Source organism: Aquila chrysaetos, chromosome 1 (assembly GCF_900496995.4).
Source record: "Aquila chrysaetos chrysaetos chromosome 1, bAquChr1.4, whole genome shotgun sequence".
NCBI classification, from domain to species: Eukaryota; Metazoa; Chordata; class Aves; order Accipitriformes; family Accipitridae; genus Aquila; species Aquila chrysaetos.
The window spans coordinates 6,913,257-6,933,603 of record NC_044004.1 but is presented as its reverse complement, the minus strand read 5'-3'; the positions used below and the strand labels follow the sequence as shown (position 1 = coordinate 6,933,603).

The 20,347-nt window shown below is 45.0% G+C and overlaps 1 protein-coding gene across 3 annotated transcripts in view; it reads right to left on the bottom strand.

The window, feature by feature from the left end:
• FGFRL1 (fibroblast growth factor receptor like 1) overlaps positions 1-20,347 on the bottom strand; it is a 184,865-nt gene that overhangs the window by 6,768 nt on the left and 157,750 nt on the right. For all 3 annotated transcript variants that reach the window (XM_030022304.2, XM_030022311.2, XM_030022296.2), the window contains 3 exons: positions 10,936-11,016; positions 5,216-5,500; positions 720-1,073 (listed from right to left, as the gene is read on the bottom strand). In XM_030022304.2, the coding sequence (XP_029878164.1) occupies positions 720-1,073; positions 5,216-5,500; positions 10,936-11,016 (720 nt within the window). The remainder of the gene's footprint in view (positions 1-719; positions 1,074-5,215; positions 5,501-10,935; positions 11,017-20,347) is intronic.

Sequence of the window (20,347 nt, the reverse complement as noted above, 5' to 3'; positions counted from 1 at the left end):
AAAAAATATTTATCGGGACAGAACTGTCCAGTCAGGAGGCAAAGGAGTAAATGACAAAGCGAGGACGGTGTGTCTCAGACACACTTGATACAGCCTCAGTTGGACGTGGCCACCAGCTCTGAGGCCTGGGGAGAGAAGGAAGCAGCTGCGAGCTTGGTACAAGGGTCCCCAGGGGATCACTGGGTAACAATTTAACTAAACAATAATTCTCTCTTTCACACTCATTCTTTTCCTTTCCTTGTGACCAGGACAGTTTTTATTCTTCTCTTATTTTATGGGCCTGTGTCATTGTCTCCTTTTACCAGCAAAAGCAATATAAAGAAGAGCAAGAGAAAGGAGAAAGTTGCAAACTGTGCTGCTATTCAGTTGCCCTCTCACATCCTGCACCCCGTCACTGAAGTGATGTACCGCCTGCAACTGCAGTATCCTTTCCCAGTTCCTCTTCCATACAGGAGACGATCATTCATTTTATTTCACCTTTCTGGAATCATTATTTTCCAGGAAGGGAGAAAAGGAAACATCATCAAAAGGATTTCAGCAGGGGCTGATTTAAATCAGGGTTCATTTATTCCCTCATTCATTCTTATCAGAACTGGGCTAGCCTAAATCAGCACAGCATCACAGAGGGCCATGGAGCCCAATGGGCATCAGCAGTTGTATTAATAAATACCATGAAGCAGACTGTTGGTTCAGATGAGGGGAAAAAAGGCATAACTCACCTGGCAGGACTGTGAGAAAAGCACTGCGAAAGCTGTAGCCCATGGTGTTTGCCCCTAGGCAAATGTACATCCCTGCATCCTCTTCCTTGGCTCGAGTAATCATCAGTTTGTTCAAGTAGGAACCATCGGGACGGGACCAGACCTCCCCTGTGGGCAGCACAACAAACTTCTGTCCCCCAACGTCAATGGTTGAGTTGTACTTGCTCTCCGTGCCATACTCCACCCTTTTCAGCCACTGGATGACGGGTTTGACATCGCTGCGGACTTTGCACTGGAATGATGTGGTCCCACCGTAGTCTACCGTCGTGTTGACAGGGTGCGTCCCTGTCAGGATGGGCTTGGACCTCGTCCTCTCTGCACAAAAACACAGGGAGCTCAATGGAAAAAGGTGTTTGCCAATCTCATTAATTTGTGATTGCAGAAACATAGGAAAAAGGCGTAGGAGGGTTGCAAAATAATTGTCTAGTCCAACTCCCTGTGCCAAGGCAGGCTGAGATTTCTGCAAACCTCTCCTGATATAAATTTGCCCAGCCTCTGCCAAAGCCTCTAATGGTAGGTGCTCTCCAGTCTCTCCAGACAACTCCTCCATTGTCTGAGGCTTAGCAAGTCTTTTCTCATGCTCAGTCTGAACCTTCCTGTTTCTAACAAGGAAGTTACTTACTCTATGTGCATCAGACCTGGAGAAAAGTTTTCTTTCCCTCTTAGACCTTATATTTTGGAAGATTTTCTTCAGCCCTCTCTTCTGTACACTGAACAACCCTCCTAACTGATAAGCAAACAGGGTCCTAAGAATCTCCTGTAGAAGGTTTTTCTGTCTTTGCTATTTTTCTGCTCTCTCAGGTCACTCATGAAGCATTTATATTTGGGTACCCAGTTTGTGGTGGTATTACTTGACACCACACAAGTCAGACCTGGCCTTTCTGCTCCTTGGCAAGTATTGTAAATCCAGTCTGGACTACTGAATTTCCCCATTCCCTTGCTGTACGCTGCAGCTATGAGACGACAAAAGGGGCCATCCTTCCTTCTACTCCCACTTATCCCCATGTCTCAGGGACCATATTGCAGAATAATGGGATCTTAATGATGTACCTTGACCTACAGGGTCAGAGGCTGCAGTGATCTTTCTTGAGTCTTGACCAGAGGAAGATAAATGGCCTGATACTAGCCCAAAAGTCCAAAACCCATTTCAGGATTAAATTTGGGTAATAGTATAGGTCTGAACACAAATGAAGTGGACTATTTCACTGTAAATGTTCACTTGATATTGACCCTGATGATGTCTTATCAATGTTTATAACTATCTGAAGGGAGGGTGTAAAGAAGATGAAGCCAGACTTTTTTCAGCGGTGCCCAGTGACAGGACCAGAGGCAATGGGCACAAACAGAAACACAGGAGGATCTAAACATCAGGAAACACTTTTTTACTGTGAGGGTGACTGAGCACTGTCACAGGTTGCCCAGAGAGGTTGTGGCATCTCCATCATTGGTGATATTCAAAAGCCATCAGGACATGGTCCGGGGCAACCGGATCTAGGTAACCCTCCTTCAGCAGGGGAGGTTGGACCAGACGACCTCCGGAGGTCCCTTATAACCTCAGCCATTCTGTGATTCTGTGATGCTGTGTCTCTTACCACCATGTCTGGTAGGGTGCAATTTACAGGTGAATATGACAGAACCTTATGTATTCTCAGACACAACATCAGTTTTTTACCAGTTATTTACAAGTACATATCTATTGAGAGTTCACACCAGAACCACTGTGGCTACCCCCAGTATAGGGACAGTGAGGGGTGGCAAAAGACATGTTTCTTCTCCTTTCGTCTTCCCAAATGTTCCCTAAAGACAGACAAAATTGGCTGGGAAAAGGCCCCTTCTTTCACGGACCAATGGCAGGCTGTGGATATTGTCTCATCTTTTGTCTGGGAGTCCTTCAGGAGCTCTCTGTCATCTCTGTTGCTGGGCCTGGTAGCTGCCCATGGAGACTAAACTCTACTGGAAGTCATCCCATGCCATGTCATCCACTTCTGGGGGAGATGAGACCACAGGCACTACTGGTGAGGAAGATCTTCACTTCATCCTCACCTCCCTGCTTTCATTATTTCTTTCTTCAGCCTAATCATCCCCACACTCACTATGGAACAAATTTTTGGGGAGGAAGAGCTCAGAAGGCTTTTGCTTTTCTAGCCAGTAACAAAATCTTTCCTTTCACACAATTTTTTTTGCCTTAAGTCTCAGCTGATGAAGGAAACAGGCTGCCCAGGGAAGTGGTTGAGTCACCATCCCTGGAGGTATTCAAAAAGCACATAGACAAGGCACTTCAGGACATGGTTTAGTGGGCATAGTTGATGGCTGGACTCGATGATCTTAAAGGTCTTTTCCAACCTAAATGATTATATGATTCTATGAAACAAGGTGGTAGGAAAGGAAATCAAACACAAGAGGTTCACAAGACCATCCCTTCCAGCATGATCGTAAGCCTTAGGTTGTGTCAACATCACATAAAGTCAAAGGAAAAATATATCCCTCATTCTGAGGAATGTTTAGATTTTTTTTAGTGCTAGCATCAGAGAAATCAGTCACAGTTTCCAGACAAGGATGTACTGCAAACGTCTATCCTAGGTACAGAGAGAAATTATGGTATCACAGTGGGTGGTAACTGCTGGCAATCATCAACTGCTTTTGATGGAAAACACTGTTGGATTGAGCATGTAACAAAACAGCTCCCACCAGCACTGGCTTTGGGGTGACAGGAAGGAGCAATGGACCCTCTTTCAAAAACTCTGGATACTTTCAATAATGAGGGCTCTAAAGATGTGCTTGGGAAACAAAAATACCACAGTGGTCCCTATAGGCTTTGCCTTGGGACTATGAGCAGGAATCACAGCTGGGGAGACCGCGACTCAGATAAGCAGGACTTAGGAGTGGAGGCTCGGGGGGGGGAAGAAAGGAGGAAATTGAATAAAACCTATAATGCTCCATAGAATGATGTTAAAAATAGAAAGATGTCTGAAAACTGCTTAATGCCCTTATCTCCTTGACTCTGGTTCCAGCTTTGGTTACTGTTTTCACTCCTAGCCAGCAAAAGCTAATGAAAACAAAGGTTACATACATCTTTAAGTTGATAAAAACCAAGATAAACAGGGACACAGAAAGAGGTTTGTTCCTGGTGCTGTCTGGTTTTGATGAAGTGAAAATGCCACAGCTGCCATTAGGATGGGGCTTGATTCATTTCCCTGTCTCTGCTCCTGGTTTTAGTGTAAACACATGTTTTTACTGTCTCCACACAGCTGCATCTTTATCAATCCCAGATGTCCAGCAGGTTTGTGCTTTCGGAGCCCAACAGAGCTCCCCACATGTGCTTTTAATTCCTGTGATTCTAGAGAAAGGACTTATCAGAGAACAGATCTTTACCTTTAAGAACAATCTTTCACACTGGGATAAACTTTCTCATGCTAAAATGTATGCACAAACAACATGCTTTCCATGTGGCTGGAAATAGCCTTCCATGCCCTTGCTCCTCATTAATGAAGGCTATTCAATCTTCCCTGCACTTCCCTCATCTTCTCCACTTTCTTGAGTTGGCTGCTCTGTAATCATTTCCATGACAACTTATGATGATGTCATAGACAAAGCACAATGATTTAAGAATAAGAGCTCTTCTCTGGTAGACTTAGGTAGGATTTTAGTATAATTATCTTCAGTAATAATAGGGGAAACAGGAGATTAGAGACCAAGAATCAGAACAGCTAGATAGTAAGAAGAGCAATTTACCCCACCACAATGCAGGGTAATCCCCCACAGCTCATCTTCTAAAGGTTGAATCTCTAAAGCTATGTAGGCATCTAAAGATACAGACAGGACCCTAGTGGGATTTTTTTCTTTTTTTAGTATCTCCTTTGTACCCACCTGAACCTTTAGATGGCAAAATGTTTTTTAAAATCTGGCCCTAAAGCCTTGTGTGGTTAATCACTCTAGTCATAAGATTTCTGCTAATTCCCTTGGGAGACTTCTCTAATGAAGTGGGCCTCCTATTACAGCTATCTAGACTAAATTTTCAATTGATTGGTTTCACCCTATTATCACTCTGATACAGTAATCTGGGCCATCCTAATTATTTCCACCCCTCCTCTATGGTACATGAAAAAGCTTTCTCAGTTAGTTCTCAGTCTGTCCTTGAATTGGGTCTGTTGGTAGTGTAAGATTGAACTGGGCAATGGTGAACTTTTACCATGCAGGTGCCCTTAGAGATGACTTTCCCAAGTATCTCTCCTCATTTCAGCTAATAAATTGTATTGTTGTTACTCTGTCTTGCCCAGGTGTTAGGTTTATTCTAGAGTTTCAGTAACGTTTTCTCTGCTTCTGCTGATGTTTTTAACACTTCCCCATTTCTGTGTCCAGCTATCGGCACTGCACACTTGCCATCATGCTCTCTTTACTCAGCCAGCCCCCTTCTCAAAGCTCCCTCCCTGCCTTTTCACCCCAGAGGCTGCACTTACGGATTACTTCAACTTTGTATGTTGCGTTGATTTCTCCAACTTTGTTAAACACTCGGCAGGTGTATTTCCCGCTATCCTCTGGCTTCAGGTTCTTCAGGTTCAGCGTCCACTTTTTCTTCTTGTTCTCCCCAATCTCTTGGGGTGTGAGGGGCTTATTGTCCTTCAGCCACGTGATGTCAGGCCGTGGGTTCCCACTGGCCACACACTTCAGGCGGATGGAGCTGCCGACAGGACGGGCGATCACTCTCCGTCTCATCTTGGCAGGTTGTGTGAACCTGGGCCGGGCTGCAAAAGGCATGAAAAATTGACTGTGGTGAGCAAAGGACTTGCAAAGAAGGATACTGCTGTCAAATGTTACGGCCAAATCTGCTTGAGATGCACCCGGCAGCCCCATGCGTACAAGTCTACCACTCTCTCTCATATCAGCTCAAAGTGATTTCCTTAGAAAGGAGACACCACCCAGCCTGATGTATTTGAATGTCTACTGGACTGCTATGGCCACCACATTAGCCTTCTGCACAGCACAAACCTGGACTTTCTCAGTGTCCATAAGGCAACTGCGTCAGACAATCTTACAAAATAATACTAAAATCACGCTATTGTAGCTGAAGGCAAAATGCAGCCGCATAATCACATTATAATTGTTACCATATTCCATGCCACAAATGCAAGCCCTTAGCCAAGACCAAAGGAAAAACCTCAGATTCCTGTCAGGCTGACCATTTTCTCAATCTTTTGCTGGTCACTTGAAGCTTCATTTTCTGAAGATGTTTTGCCCCTTAGTTCTCACTGGCTTTAATGGGACTTAAGAAGAGTCAACGTCTTTTCAATATGTAGAAAAGCCTTAGAAGTGTGCCAGACTTTTGCACATTGATCTGAACTTAAATGTATGCAATTCATTCAACATTAATTTATGAAGCACTCAGGCTGAAAGGCCCGAAGAAGCAAACAAGCAAATGGAAAGACCCAATAAAAAAACCTTGAGTTTGTTATTAGAAGATACCCCATGCCAGTCCATCCCAAAAAATGGAGAAGCTGAAGCAATAGCTGCTGGTGGACAGAATCATGGGTTAAGATAGTCACCTTGTCTTAGCAAGGAAATCATCAATATTTTTAACAGCAGTAACAAGAACACTAGAGAAATGCAAGGTGCCCACCTGGCAAAATCTAAAACTTACACCCTCAACTGCACCTAACTTTAATTCAGATTATGTCAGAATTCCAGAGGGAAAAGAGGTGGCACCTTTACACCCTAGTAGCTTTACTGACATTGCAGAGAGTTTTCCTGTAAAGTCGTGAATTGATCTAACTAATCAATAGAAAGAAAAAGATCTTTGCAAAAACTTTTAAGACAGTTGAAACAATAGCACATGATCTGTTGCAAGGCAACAGCTTGTCTAATAGTATCCTGCAATGAAGACTTCAAAAGAAATTACAAATTTCTCACAGTTACTTTTAATTATGCAATGCCAGTCCAGGGGCACTTCTAACTGCAGTCTCCTGCTGAGATTAACACCAGTCCTGACTCCCACTTGGCACTCTCCCCTTACGTCCAAAATACTCCTGCCAAATTCACCTGTCGTCTTTCTTTATTTTGGCAAAGTCAGTTTCTCCTCCGAGTCCATTCAGCATTTCCACAACAGGTTTCTCCCCCTGCTTTTAAAGCCTGTTTCTTGCCTACCATGATCTTACTCTTCAGCCCCAAAGGGCAGTCACCCTGCATTTTTGCACTCCCCTGGTAAATCCTCCCCGATCTTTTTCTTGGGAAATAAAAGAAATAGGTAATGAGTGGCCTGCTCTGTGGCACACTGCGTTGAATTATGCCCATCAGCCGTTGTCCTTCACCAACGGCAACTGGAAAGCCACAACCTCCGTAGCATATAACACACCAAAGCAAGCTGAGAACATTGTGCTTCGGGTATCAGGGATTTAGCTATAGGACAGCACGGTGGGACTCTATACTAGAGAGCCAGCCCTGCTGCCAGGGCTGAGGACCAGAAGCTCTGGGATGTGCATTATAGCGGAGCTTTGCTGGATGGAGGAGGTCTGCGACCTCCTCCCTCCAAGCATTGGGGACTGGCAGCCATTGCCATCCGAGGACTGTGAACATATCCCTTAGTCCTCATCCCGCTGCAGCCTTGCCCAACATCCCTCCCTCTCAGAAGAAGACACCCTTCGGCATACCCCTCTCTTCACAGTCCTTTTCTGTAGGGGAAACCATCTGCCTCCACAGCCTTCCCTTGCCCCCCGTGGCTGTCATTTTGGGTCTCAGCCATTTCATGTTATTTCAAACTCCTGCTCAGAAATGCTTTACTCTCCGTACAGAGGCTTTCATGTGTAATCTAATGAACCGGAGCAACTCCGACACCGAAAGTCTTTGCCGTGACAGCTGAGCAGCAAGTGTGACATACTAACCCACTCCACAGGTCGTGGTGTGTAAATTGCTGGGTATTCCCTTGGGGCTCTGCTGCAAGAGGAGGCGCCTCCCAGCAAAAACAATCACCCTCCCAGAGAGACAATTAACCCTGTCAGAGCTGCACGTTGTGAGCAATGACATGCCGAAGTTTAAGTCTGAGCCGAGGGAGACGTGCTGATAAGGGCTGTCATTGTGGAAATTGAGTAAATGTCTGCAAGGTGCGTGGAGAGGTTAAGAACCAGCCGTGGAATGGGTCTAAACAGTTATCCTCTAATATGGCAGTCATTTACTCCGAGACCAGGAACTGCAGGTCCAGGTAGGGGTAGATACTTGTCGGATGGGATTCCTGGGCTGGGACTAACATAGGAAAGAGCAGGTTGGAGACAGGACGGTCCCATTGCCCATGCAGAGCGGACAGTCAAGTGAGTGACTCTAGGCTCTCACCTTCCCTTACCTCTTCGCTGCCTCCACAGCAATATTTCAGAAGGACTTGGTGGTGTCCCTGCTCATGACGGGCATTGCAAGACAGAAACTCTCTTTCCTCCCCCCAAAGCAGGCCTATAACATTTCTGGTTTTCCTCCCACTGCGACTCCCATGAATCTGTTAGGAGTTTTGCATTCAATCCTCATACATTGTTGCCCAGATACATACTAAACTACAGGTAAAGCTAAACTTCTTTGGCTCTTTCTTTCTTTCTTCTGGCTCTGTCTGTCTTTCTTCTTCTGTTTAAAGAAGGTTAAGTGATTATGTGGTCTCAAAAGCTACTCCAGGCTGTGTGCAATATGCTGAAACCAGATCCCATTTACACAGTCCTGAATGTTTCCTTGACAAAAGCCTGAATTGGACAAGTTTAGAAAAGCCAGTTAACAAAAAAGGAGAGACACACACACACAAGAGAGAAAAAGAGACCCAGCAAGCACAAAGGAGAAAGAGGGAGAAGCAGCAGTGTGAGAGAGAGGCAGAAAAAGTCTCTTTTGAGTTGGTGCTAGTAAATGTCTGTCCCCAAATCTGTACCATTTACAGAAGTTTTGCTTGTTGGAGTGCCAGCGAAGGCCATTACAAAGTGTCTCTGTGTTATTTATACTTCACATGCTTGTTCTCCACATCACTTGGCGTTTGCTTCATAAACATGAACCGCACATTTGTACAGTATAAATTATGCCACACACAAGAGCAAGGGAAAACACAAGTGGATGGGGACAAAGAGACAGTGTTGTGTACGGGTTCCTTGCTGAAATGCTGTTTACCATGAAGATTTATTCAAGCTAATGAAAATTAAATGAAACAGAAGGCTGTTGGCACAAAGACATGGGAAGGAATTCAGCGATCTCCTCTCCCTGTGGGACACCTCGAGGTGCATGGATTAGTCCCAGAGGCTCCTGTCAGAAGTTGCTCATACAAAGTGAGGTGCTTAGCTAGAACATGTGATCCACCACAATTACCTCCACATAGTGATGGTCAGTACCACTTCAAGATTTCATAATACTTGTGCAAAAAAGTGTCATGATACGACTAAGTATTGAAATACTTTCAATTACTTTGGATAAGAGCTCAGTCAGTTGTGGGAAGATGTGGATGGGGGTATCTATCTTTCCCCACATAAGCTCCCTGCTCTTGAAGGGGGCAGGACTTCTCCCCATCAATACCACTTAATGATGGTAGTTGGAAAGCAAAGCGGAGCTTTTTTTTACCATACCTGTCCTCTCCCACTTCTCTAGGGCCCAGGACTCTGCAAACACAAACTGCTCCTTCACCCATTATCCTCCAGAGACCTGCAGACGTACACTGACCCTGCCTGCACACCAGCTCACACCAACAACTTGCTGGTGAACACAGCTGGATGGAAAAGTCTTGGAGGGGTGTGTGGCCTGCCCCAGCCATTTCCCTGCCTGGGGAGAGGAGACAGGAGGGAGGGAAAGGGATAAAAACAGAGGTGCAGGAAAACTCTGCAGCACAAAGAAGGACTGGGCCAGGGCAGTACAGAGTAAGACACAATCTGAGATTGTCAATGCCTAATAATTTTAGTAGTGCTTACATCTTTTTTCCTAATATTATTGTTGTATTGATCCATCGTCCACCAGCTCTACCAGGAGCACATCTGCCATGGCATTCAATGTCTGCTCCCATCTACACCCGGGTAATGAAGTGTGGAGAGATGGCAGTTTTTCTTGCTAGCTGCTGAATCCCTCCTGAAGGACTCCTGACCTGTAGTTTATCTAAGCCACCCTTTCTCTAGCTCCAAAATGTTGTTGTCCTTTTCCAGGATGAGTGGAGGTTACCTTCCTCTCCCAGAGCAAGCTCAGTCTCAGACGAATCTGTAATTTAAGGCTATTATGGCACTGCCTCCTCCAGGTGTGCCCTGGACTACACCACAGCACACCACATCCCTCGTTTGTCAGCTCCTGAAGAAAACTGGCCTCAGCTCAAGTGATGGGGACTCATACCGTGAAAGCTTGACAGGTTCCACCCCTACCATTGCTATGAGGTTACTCCCTGGCCATGAATGTGGTACAAAGCCATCTCTGTATTATAAAATTAAAAGGAGGGATGTATTGCGAGAGCAAAATGGAAATGCTGTGCTTCATTCCCTTGAGGTCATAAACTCACATAGCACTCCTGTCAGTAATGGCCAAAAGATGTTTGGCATCAGCCTGACAACTTATTGTCCTTCAAGGAGTGCTTGGACCAAACTTTGGATCGGCAAGTCTTGCGGTGATTCAGAACCTGTTCCAAGTGAGATTTTAGCAGTTCCCCAAAGCTCTGCAACAGCATCAAAATCCTATGCTTGAACAGTCTAGGGCTTAGAGAAGTTCATGCAGGTGTCTAAAAGAGGGTAAGCTTAAAAAATACTCAGTTTTGGCCTAATGCTAATTCTCCCGAAGTGAAGTCAGACCTCCCATTTGCCCTCAGTGGGAGCAGTCTTATGTTGGCACTGAAAGCTTTTGGAAATATTGCTGTAAAAGTCAATATGCCTTTTATAGAGAGTCTATGAAAGCTATAATAGCTGCACATGCAAAAGAAAGTCACTGCCCAGAAAAACAAATGCAAGGGAGAACCATGCTGGGGTATATGGCAGGGGGCCCTAGAGCGGACCACTGGCTGCATTTTGCAGAAGGACCCTTGGATGGGATCCATTCACACCGACATGTTCAGCTGACATTCTGTTTATTATTTGACCATCTGTAGGGAGAACTCACTCCAGTCGCTCTGCCTTTCCTTTCCGTCAGCAACTGAGAAACGTGCCGCGTGAACAGCACTGAACCAAGAACTGAGGAAAACCAAAAAAAATACACTGCTCCTTACCCCATTGCTTCCCAGAATGATCTTCGTATTCTCCATTGGAGCCTTCAGGTACTTGGCTATCCTTTCCTGAGCTGGCATCATCTGCAAAAGAAAGGAAAGGGAAGATGTTAAGAAGGTCTCCTGCAGCGCAGCAGTACGATAACAAGAGTTTGCATTTCCTCCTGGAGGCACCATACAGCTGAAACACACTCGGCATACATTTGGCATCCACATCCTGGCACTTACAGCCTGGCCAGTTTAATGAACAATCTAGTTTGCTGCTTTATGAGCTTTTCGGCAGGCTACCAAAGCAATGGGAGATTAATCAATGTTTCCATTTATAGCCGACAAAAGCTTCTTTGTTTATGTTTACAGGTTGCTGTTCCCTAGGAGGAGCTGATGTGTTGTACCTTCTATGCAAATAAAGGTATAAATCAAAATTACAGATAATTAAACCTAGGAGGTGGGGGAAGACTTATGTCATCAGTCACACAGAGCGCAAGCAGTGGAATTTGGGCCACTAATTTGCCTTTCAGCTTCCATACAAAATCAGGAAAGCAAGTAGGTCTGGGGTCAAATGAGCCCTCAAGGAATGCTGAATGCAAAGCTATGGCTGGAAGCAATATTGAATTGAAAAGCTGTTTGTGTTTGTTGGGTTTTTTTTAATGAAGACCACCCATCCACCTGTATTGACAGCACACCACTTTGTCCCTTGTCACTCTAGTTGTCTATACCGCTACCACAGAGCAGCATCAAGGTCTCAGCTCTGTGCCCTGTACCACTAGGAGAAATAGAAATCACCAGAAGGTGAAACCCCCTCCTCCAGCAGCTCCCACCTCAAATTGCTGCTGTGATATGGCCACCTACAAGGTCTCCATGTGGGCTGAGGGAGCAGGAGAATGCCCTGAGCCTCCTTCTGCAACCTGGGTGATGCTGGTGGCCTCACACCTCTGCAGCGCCCAGATGTGAAGTTTTTTCCTCCTCTAGTAACAGCCCAAGATCTATTGCACAAGCGCTCAGGTCACAGCATCCTCTTACAGCAATGCATCACACCAGGAGGGAGGTCCACCTGAGGGACTTCGGGCACCTATGGGTGGTGGCACAGTGAAGTATGGCTCTTCCAAGGCTACTTCTGTGCTCTACAGGTGGCACAGCCCCATACGGCAGCTGGATTTGAGGTGAAGATCTTGATCAAGAGTTACTCAGCTCCTAGCTAAAGTGCACTGAAGTGTGTGAAGTTTTATTTTCAGAGAGAGGTCAGGTGAAGGCTGGGAATAAGTTCACCTCAATAAGGAGCTGCTCTGCAATGGTGTTAAAAAAAAAAAATATCAAGAGAAGTGGAAACATCTGACCTAAGGAATGAATCCCTCCAATGCCCAACTCCTAAAACCCATAAGAAGAAGGTCTCATGAGCAAAAGAGAGGAAATTTCTTTCTGTAATCTTTGTGGCAGAGGGGAAAAACTTATCTCAGCTTATACATGAGCATGCCCCTCACAAAATGTACAAATAGTAGAACTGCTGTTTACAGTTGTTTTAGAAGCTGGGTTGTGCTTAAACAGTGTTTAGTGCCTAAACTTGTGAGCAGTCTTTGTGCGAGAAGAATGTATGTTTAACCCCATCCTCACCCCAGTTTCCGCTATTTTAGAAAATCATCCCGTCTCTTCAGCATGGGGCATTTTATGCCGACACATGCTCCGCTCTCGTTTGCCACTGTCCCTTAAGCAGAGAGGCTGCAATGCCATATGGGTTTGTCCCCCCTCACCCCTGACAGATTCTTCTCTTCTCCTTCTGGTTACTTCGGCACAGTTTGCCCTGGAGGTATGTACAGCTGTCACTTCGAGGGGAAAAGAAAACTTTCAGGGCAGCAGCATGCCCTGCTCTTACTTCAGCAGCTCACTCCAGCTGACTGCCCCTTCCCACCTCCCTTTCACACTCCATCCATCGCTGGAAACCCAGAGGCTTTCCCGGGTGCCCCGGCCAGCTCCCAGCCCAAACCACAGGGAACCAGCGGGAAACACAGTCACAGTCAGGAAACATCAAGTCTCGCGCAGTGCCGTGAGTGCAAATGTACCCTTCAGGCTCCGTCGAGGCTGGCCCACAGCCTGTGTTACAGACGAGGCGAGTAATCCATGTGCTGCATTTTGCAAATATATTTTTACAACCTTGGCAAACTGAATGCAGGGAATACAAATATACCCATTATATATGATGGCTTGCATATGACAGATTGTCTCCTTTCAGTCAAAATACTGAATCGATTATCTTCTGGCACTTGTACAATTTTTCATATAAATATCAGTAGTGGTACGAATGAAATCTTGGATACTCTCTGACAGAGAACTTAGTAAATCCCTAAGCACAATTAGAAAAATGTATTGGGTAACAGAGAAGAAAGAAAAACTGTGGTCAGAGATGTAGCATTCCTGCCCATTGTTAACTGCCGAATATTTTAAAAGTGGTTAAGACGTTTAAGTGGCGATGTTCTGTCAATTATATCTTAATCCTACTCAGCTTGATGTACAAAGAGGAGTATATCCTCCCTTGCCTCCTGCCTCATGTTACAGTATGTCAGCCCATGTGTGCTCCTCCTGCCTACACACAAGGACTGACTGGCGTTCTCAACACCTCTTGACATGCTGCCAAGCTTTTGATGTAAGTAAAATTGCTCTGAATCTGTTTGATCCTTTGAAGATGCTTCTTCGGTTGTTATCCTGCCAAATCGCAAACCTGCGGAGTAACCTACCAAGCCCAGAAAAAATCATTTTGGGGGGAAGAGATCAGGATAACTAATGCCACTGTGCTGAGCCTATGAAATAGATAATTTGGCGGGGGAGGAAGATTGAAAAAAATAACTGCATGCATTTAGGCATGTTGGTTTAGATCCACTGGAACTCGTTTCACATTTGTTAGGAATGTGGTAACGTTAACAACAACACACAGCAGAAGTTTCGGGGAGGGGGGCAAACTGTCATAAACATGGAAATTCACGTAGAGCAAAACTACTCCTTCCCATCCCCAGAGCTGCACACTGGGTAAGGGATGTTCAGCAGTCTCCCAGCTGCAATATGCAGTGAATTGGGCTCCTACCTTTAGCGTGACTGTATCTGAATGAACTCACGCTTGAGAACTGTAGGAAAAAAGCTGATTCACAAGATCCAGAAATTGGATGAAATTCAGCAAAGCTCATTTTGGGAAGACGCCCTGAAGCCCAGGAATCTCTGGTCAAGCTTAAAAGTGTGAGTGAGGCAGCAGAATAGCCAGTGATATAACAACAAAGCGTTAACCTGGGAAGTGAGTGACCCAGAGTCAAGTCCCTCTTCTGCTGCATTCAGAGAGGGATTTGAACCTCCTCTCTTGCACATTGGGTGAGTGTCTTAAGCGCTGAACTGTGGTCTCAGAGGGACAAAAAAGAACTTCTTATTATATAAAGTGGAACAGTCCTGTGGGAGATGATAGATAGCTCAGGAGCACCCTTAGGATGGAAGACCCCTGCCTAATTCAGATATCACCAAGATTTGACTTCTACCTGCCCCATCCAAAGTTAGTACTGTGGCTGCATGGAAAGCATCTGTCTCTCCCTGTTTTGAAGAACTTTCTTATTTATTTTAATTTTAATATCAAGTGGTTTCTTAGGGTAGGGAAACACTTTTGCAGTTTGTTCTAGACCCTGTGCTAGCATGGATGGATATCTCTCTGTACCACAAACACTCTTTGGTCAGCCTGCTCACTCCTAGGGAGAGATCTATGACACTGAAAGCAAATCCAAATTTGCTGGAAGTTCAGAGGCTTCTGGTTCAGCCCAAACCTTCAATCTGAAGCAAGTTCTGAAAGATCTGGTTAATACTGCCAGATCTGAAGACCCACTGTTTGCATTTCACCCCAAGCTGTACAAATGCAACTGTCCTGGCAATATTCTTATTAGACAGAGAGTGGACCTGAAAAAAACAAGTCACATTCAGATATGTATGACCAGCATATAAAACGATGAGTTAGTAGCAGAAATCACATGAGTCTTAGCTATATTCAAAAATGACCTAATAAGCCGATTGCTTACTCATGCTCTTGTCACCTCCCACAGAGGCAGGCAGGTCAGGGTGATAAGTACATACAAAAAAATCAGCCTGCAGCCAAAGGGCAGGAGACACCAGCTATGCAGCATTGCTAGCTTTGCTGCCAGCAGATTACCGCAAGAGGCAGTGCTAAGAAGGATGAGCTGCTGAAGTTTCCTACAAGCTCCCTTTTCTGTGACCTATACTGGAAGGTCATCCTGTACTGGACTTCTTGGACAGTATCACAGGCTTAGGAGAGCAGCCAGTTGGAAGACGAAGTGGAAAACCTGCCTTGAAAAATAATCACTGACTAATTTTATGTCACGAGTATCTGAGGCTCAGAAAACATATACATGATTTAGGTGTCCTCACTGTACCATTTGGTTCCACGGTGATACAAATCATGCTGGCTGGTTGAGAAACCTGAAGTGGAAAGCTCTAGTATCATGTCAGGTGATAGGCTTTGGAGACATGGGACAAACTCGTGTAGCTCCTTCCCCTCCAAATACCGCACCTGGCCATACAAGATGGGGTCAGGTTGGATCCAGAGGCATCAGCCCGTTGTTCAGGAATGTCATCCCGATGGCATGATGCCCAGCTGCTCTCTGGCCATTGCCTCTCTCTCGCTTCAGGATCTCGTTCCAAGCTGGCTTCTAGGTCTGAGATGCCACAGGACTGAGATGCTGGCATGGTGCTGGGGAAGTGTGTGGTGGGGCTTAAAGGGGCAGTCGTGGCATTGGTTTTGCATGAGACTTGACACGTCTGAGCGTAGGAGACCCTGATTATCAGTGCTGACGTCATGGGCCAAATTGCCCTTTCTCACCCCAGAAGGCACGATGCTCTACACATACTGCCCGTCATGCGTCTTTTTGGTCTACCACCCGTCCCAAAGCAGGCTGGATTTCTGCAGAAAAGGGATTTCTGTATGGAACTCCATCAATTAACAAAGCTCTTTGGGGATCCTATGGGACAAAGAGTGCCACACAAGCAGGGTATAGTTACTGTTTATTACCATAGCAGAAGTGTTCCATTCCCTCTTAAAAGTTAAAACAAATGGAAAATTCTGCATAACGGTCCGGCTCTAAGAGAAACTGATGGGAAATATTCACAGACTGTTACTGAGCCAGGATCAAATTTTATTTACCCACAGACTCTCCACGATGGCTTCATGTTTTAGCCGAATGGGTATGACTGGTTTTCAGGCCAATACTACGTGCTGAGCATCCAACCACGAGCCAAAACAACGGCCCAATTTTTGAAGCAAAAATCTAGCCGTAATATTTCTCTATGATTCAGAAAGTTGCTTTAATTTGTTATAATGCAAGGCCTGTCCCTGCTCTGACTTGATGGGACCAGCTTTGGAGTCTTTGATGTCAGAGGCCTTGAAAGCCCCATTTCACAGATGAGCCAGCTTTGCATAAATAAACAAAGTGACCTTTGAACTGGAGCCTGAGACCTGAGCACACTTCAAAGCACTGGGGGAGGTGATGGGGAGGGCAACGGGGAATGAAGTGATCAGCATGCATCATTAAGGCAGCCCCCGCTCAACGCTGCCGCTGAACAAGGGGTGTAAATAAAAGGAGGGAGGCAAGCGGGGAGGGAGTGAAATGAGGGGGAAAGTGATGTAATCCAGTCAGGCTTGAACAATTATAATGAGGCCTTCTCCCATGGATGAATGAAAGAGATCTCTCTGAACTCCAGCTTTAAGAGCTGACTCTCGCATTTACCCAGATGCATCATATTTGCACCCCAATGTCCTTCGCTGCTGCAGATGTCTAGTGAGTGACAGAACACAAGTTGCTTGTGGGAGGTGGGTCGTGGGCCTTCCTAGGAGTTAAATCAAAATTTGTTCTGCTGAGCCTAACCAGTTAAACCGAGGGGTGGGAACACACCATAAACTTAGACCAGGAAGTGATTTGTCTTATTTTTCAGTAGTCTTGATGGTGCAGTAGATAGAAGATAAACACACATGAAAGCAAGTACAATCTGAAAAAGTAGGTCTTTGCAGTTTCTCTCAGATAAATTCAGGATTTCCTGTAATACTTGCTGGAATTTAAGGGGAAACACAAGGGAAAGATCATTCTGTGCTTTGTTTTAGGGAGTCTTCTGCTGTCCCGACTCGTTCATCTGATGCCCAGATGAATGGTCCATGAGGTATATATGCAGGCAGGCAGTAACAACTTTATCACTGGGTTTGCAGGGATTAAGGCACTTGCTTTCCCCAGATCTTACTGTGGATTAACACTCCAGGTTTCACTAGAATTTCAGTTGGTATTAACCCCCAACGGCCACGGAAACAAATCCAAACCTACTGGCTAGCACATGACTTCCATTTGAAAGCTACCACTGCCAGCTGCCAGGATTTTATTGCTCATCTTGTGATATTTGGGGTGTTTCTGGAGGACCTTGATCCTGGCAAGTGACTATTTAAGAATCTAATATTTTTTGTTATTGAATAACAATTCTTAACAACTGTGATTGTAAAAGAACTTTACAGAAATATACCCTAAAAGCTTGGAGGAAAAGGAACAAAACAATCATTTTTGAGATCTTGTGATTTTTCAGCTTGTTTTGTGGTTTTGCAAGGTCTGAACTACAGCTTCAGGACCCTTGGGACTGGTGATCCATAGATGAATCCTAAGGCTGATTTGAAATCATGAAAAAGATTAAGATGCAAAATCCTCATCTTGACTAATTTTGAATTTCCTCCCATCATTGAGGTCTAATTAAGCAAGCCTCCTCTCTGAACCCTCCTTTCTGCCAGAGGCAGACAGGACAAAACTCCAATGAACTCATCCTACTAACACAAACCTGGTGTAAATCTTAGATATTTTTTTGAATGTCTTTTGTAGTCCCTCCATCAACCCTTCATCTCATGCTTACCATTTCTCATGCTGCCTACTGTATTAACAGTGTTACCTACTGTATTAACAGTGCTGATGCTATGAAAAGACAGGAAATGTGTTTAGAATTTTTTTGGAAGGGCACAGTGAAAGCAAAGGGATCTGGAATATTTGGAGGGAAGAAAAGAGATCTCATGGAGGAACCCCCTCTCCTTGGGCCCAGCCAAACAAAACCCCTCAAGATGAAAAAGAAGAAACCCACTCAGAGGAGTGCCTAGCCAAGGAACACTCTACTTTTCTCAAAAAAAAAAAAAAAACCACAACAAAACCAACACAAACTAAAAGGTTACTGGCAGAGAATTTGCCTCTGTAATGGGCACTGAAGACTTTACTGTCTACTGTCTCTGACTCCAATTGGGCCAAAAATAACCAGAGGTTTTGATACTGGAATTTCCTGAAAATAAAAATAAAAAATGTTTGTGTTAGTGGCTTTTTTTGTATTTTCAGCTCCGGCCATTTTCATGAGAATTTCCATGCAAAAATTTTCATGAATTTCACTTCAGCCCCAGCACTGGGAATCTCTCCGTAAGCAGGATGCTTTGCAAAAGAAACATTTGCAGCCCGCCTGCCGCCTGAAACACTGAAGAGGCTCCACAGTCTACAGACCAAAGCCCTGGCTGGGGAGTGAAGAAACAAGACTTCCATCCCTAGCTAGATCAGTAACTCACATTTTTAAGTTATGATGATATACAGACCCATCCTATTACTTGTAGATGACAAAGGCCTTAACTGGTGGTTATTGCTGCATCCCACATCTCAACACACAAGCGAACATATATCAGAAGCAACTGCTTTAAGACCAAAGAAGACTTAAGTCCCTTCCACAGAATGAAAGAAGGAGGGTCCATGGGGTAGCAGAGACCTATCAGAGCCAGTTTATTTTACGGGCTGGTACCAATCTACCTCCAACAGCACAGGCAAACCAGTCCTACTTCTCTGGAGAGTTTCAGCAGCCCACAGAGAATTTAGCACTGCTGTGCATAAGCTGCTACCAGCACCTGAGCGAACTCTTTTACCATCAACTCCTTCTTAATACGGCAACCTCTGCTGGGAGTCTAACATAGACATATACCTGCTCCATACTCTTGCAGACCACTAAAGAATGCTGTCATTTATTGTCTGGGCTTGATTAAAAAGCTTTGGTATGTAAAGGGATCACATATTTCCTTAAGAGGTAAATGTGTAAGGTGGAGAGATTGAACTTCAGAAAAGTGGGATATTTTAGGCATATAAAGGGATTAATACACAAATACTGAGATAGAAAATGAAAGTATTTCAATTGAACATATATGAAGGCTTCCCAAGAGGGGAATCTGCTAGACTATGGAATAGTTACCCAGAAGAGAAAGAAGTTCTATTTCATAGAATCATAGAATCATGTCAGTTGGAAAAGACCTTTAAGATCAAGTCCAACCATTAACCTAGCACTGCCAAGTCCACCACTAAACCATGTCCCTAAGCACCACATCTACATGTCTTTTAAATACCTCCAGGGACGGTGACTCAACTACTTCCCTGGGCAGCCTGTTCCAGTGCTTGACAACCCGTTCAGTGAAGAAATTTTTCCTAATATCCAATCTAAACCTCCCCTGACACAGCTTGAGGCCATTTCATCTCATCGTATCACTAGTTACTTGATAAAAGAGACCAGCACCCACCTCACTACAACCTCCTTTCAGGTATTTGTAGAGAGCGATAAGGTCTCCCCTCAGCCTCCTTTTCTCCAGGCTAAACAACCCCAGTTCCCTCAGCCGCTCCTCGTAAGACTTGTGCTCCAGGCCCCTCACCAGCTTCGCTGCCCTTCTCTGGACACGCTCCAGCACCTCAATGTCTGTCCTGTAGTGAGGGGCCCAAAACTGAACACGGTACTCGAGGTGCGGCCTCACCAGTGCCGAGTACAGGGGGACGATCACTGCCCTGCTCCTGCTGGCCACACTATTTCTGATACAAGCCAGGATGCCGTTGGCCTTCTGGGCCACCTGGGCACACTGCCGGCTCATATTCAGCTGGCTGTCGACCAGCACCCCAGGTCTTTTTCCTCCAGGCAGCTTTCCAGCCTCAATCTTTGCACCATTTAAAATTAGAATGGTCTAACTATGGCTGAACTAGAGATTTTACAAATCCATTTGCCAAAGTTGGCTCACCTTGTTCCCAAAGACAGCTTTAGAAACTCCTTCACTGTTACTGTGAATATGGTATAATTGACAAGAATGAAAAAGCACAACCGAAAAGGAAGTTCATCAAAAAGGAGTCCTTGAAGACCACAAAAAAATTCTCTATTGGCCATATTTATACAGAGGAACTTTGGAACTCTTCTGACTTCCTGCATGGAGCTCTTCTGAGTCCATGCAGGATAAGACCTGTGCGTACCATGTTCATCTCTCTCATCCCCTTCTTCATCCCCATGACCCTGTATCTGGTTCAGATCTGCACCTACTTTATAACTCTTTCTCCCCCTCCTTCCCCAACTACTTTCCATA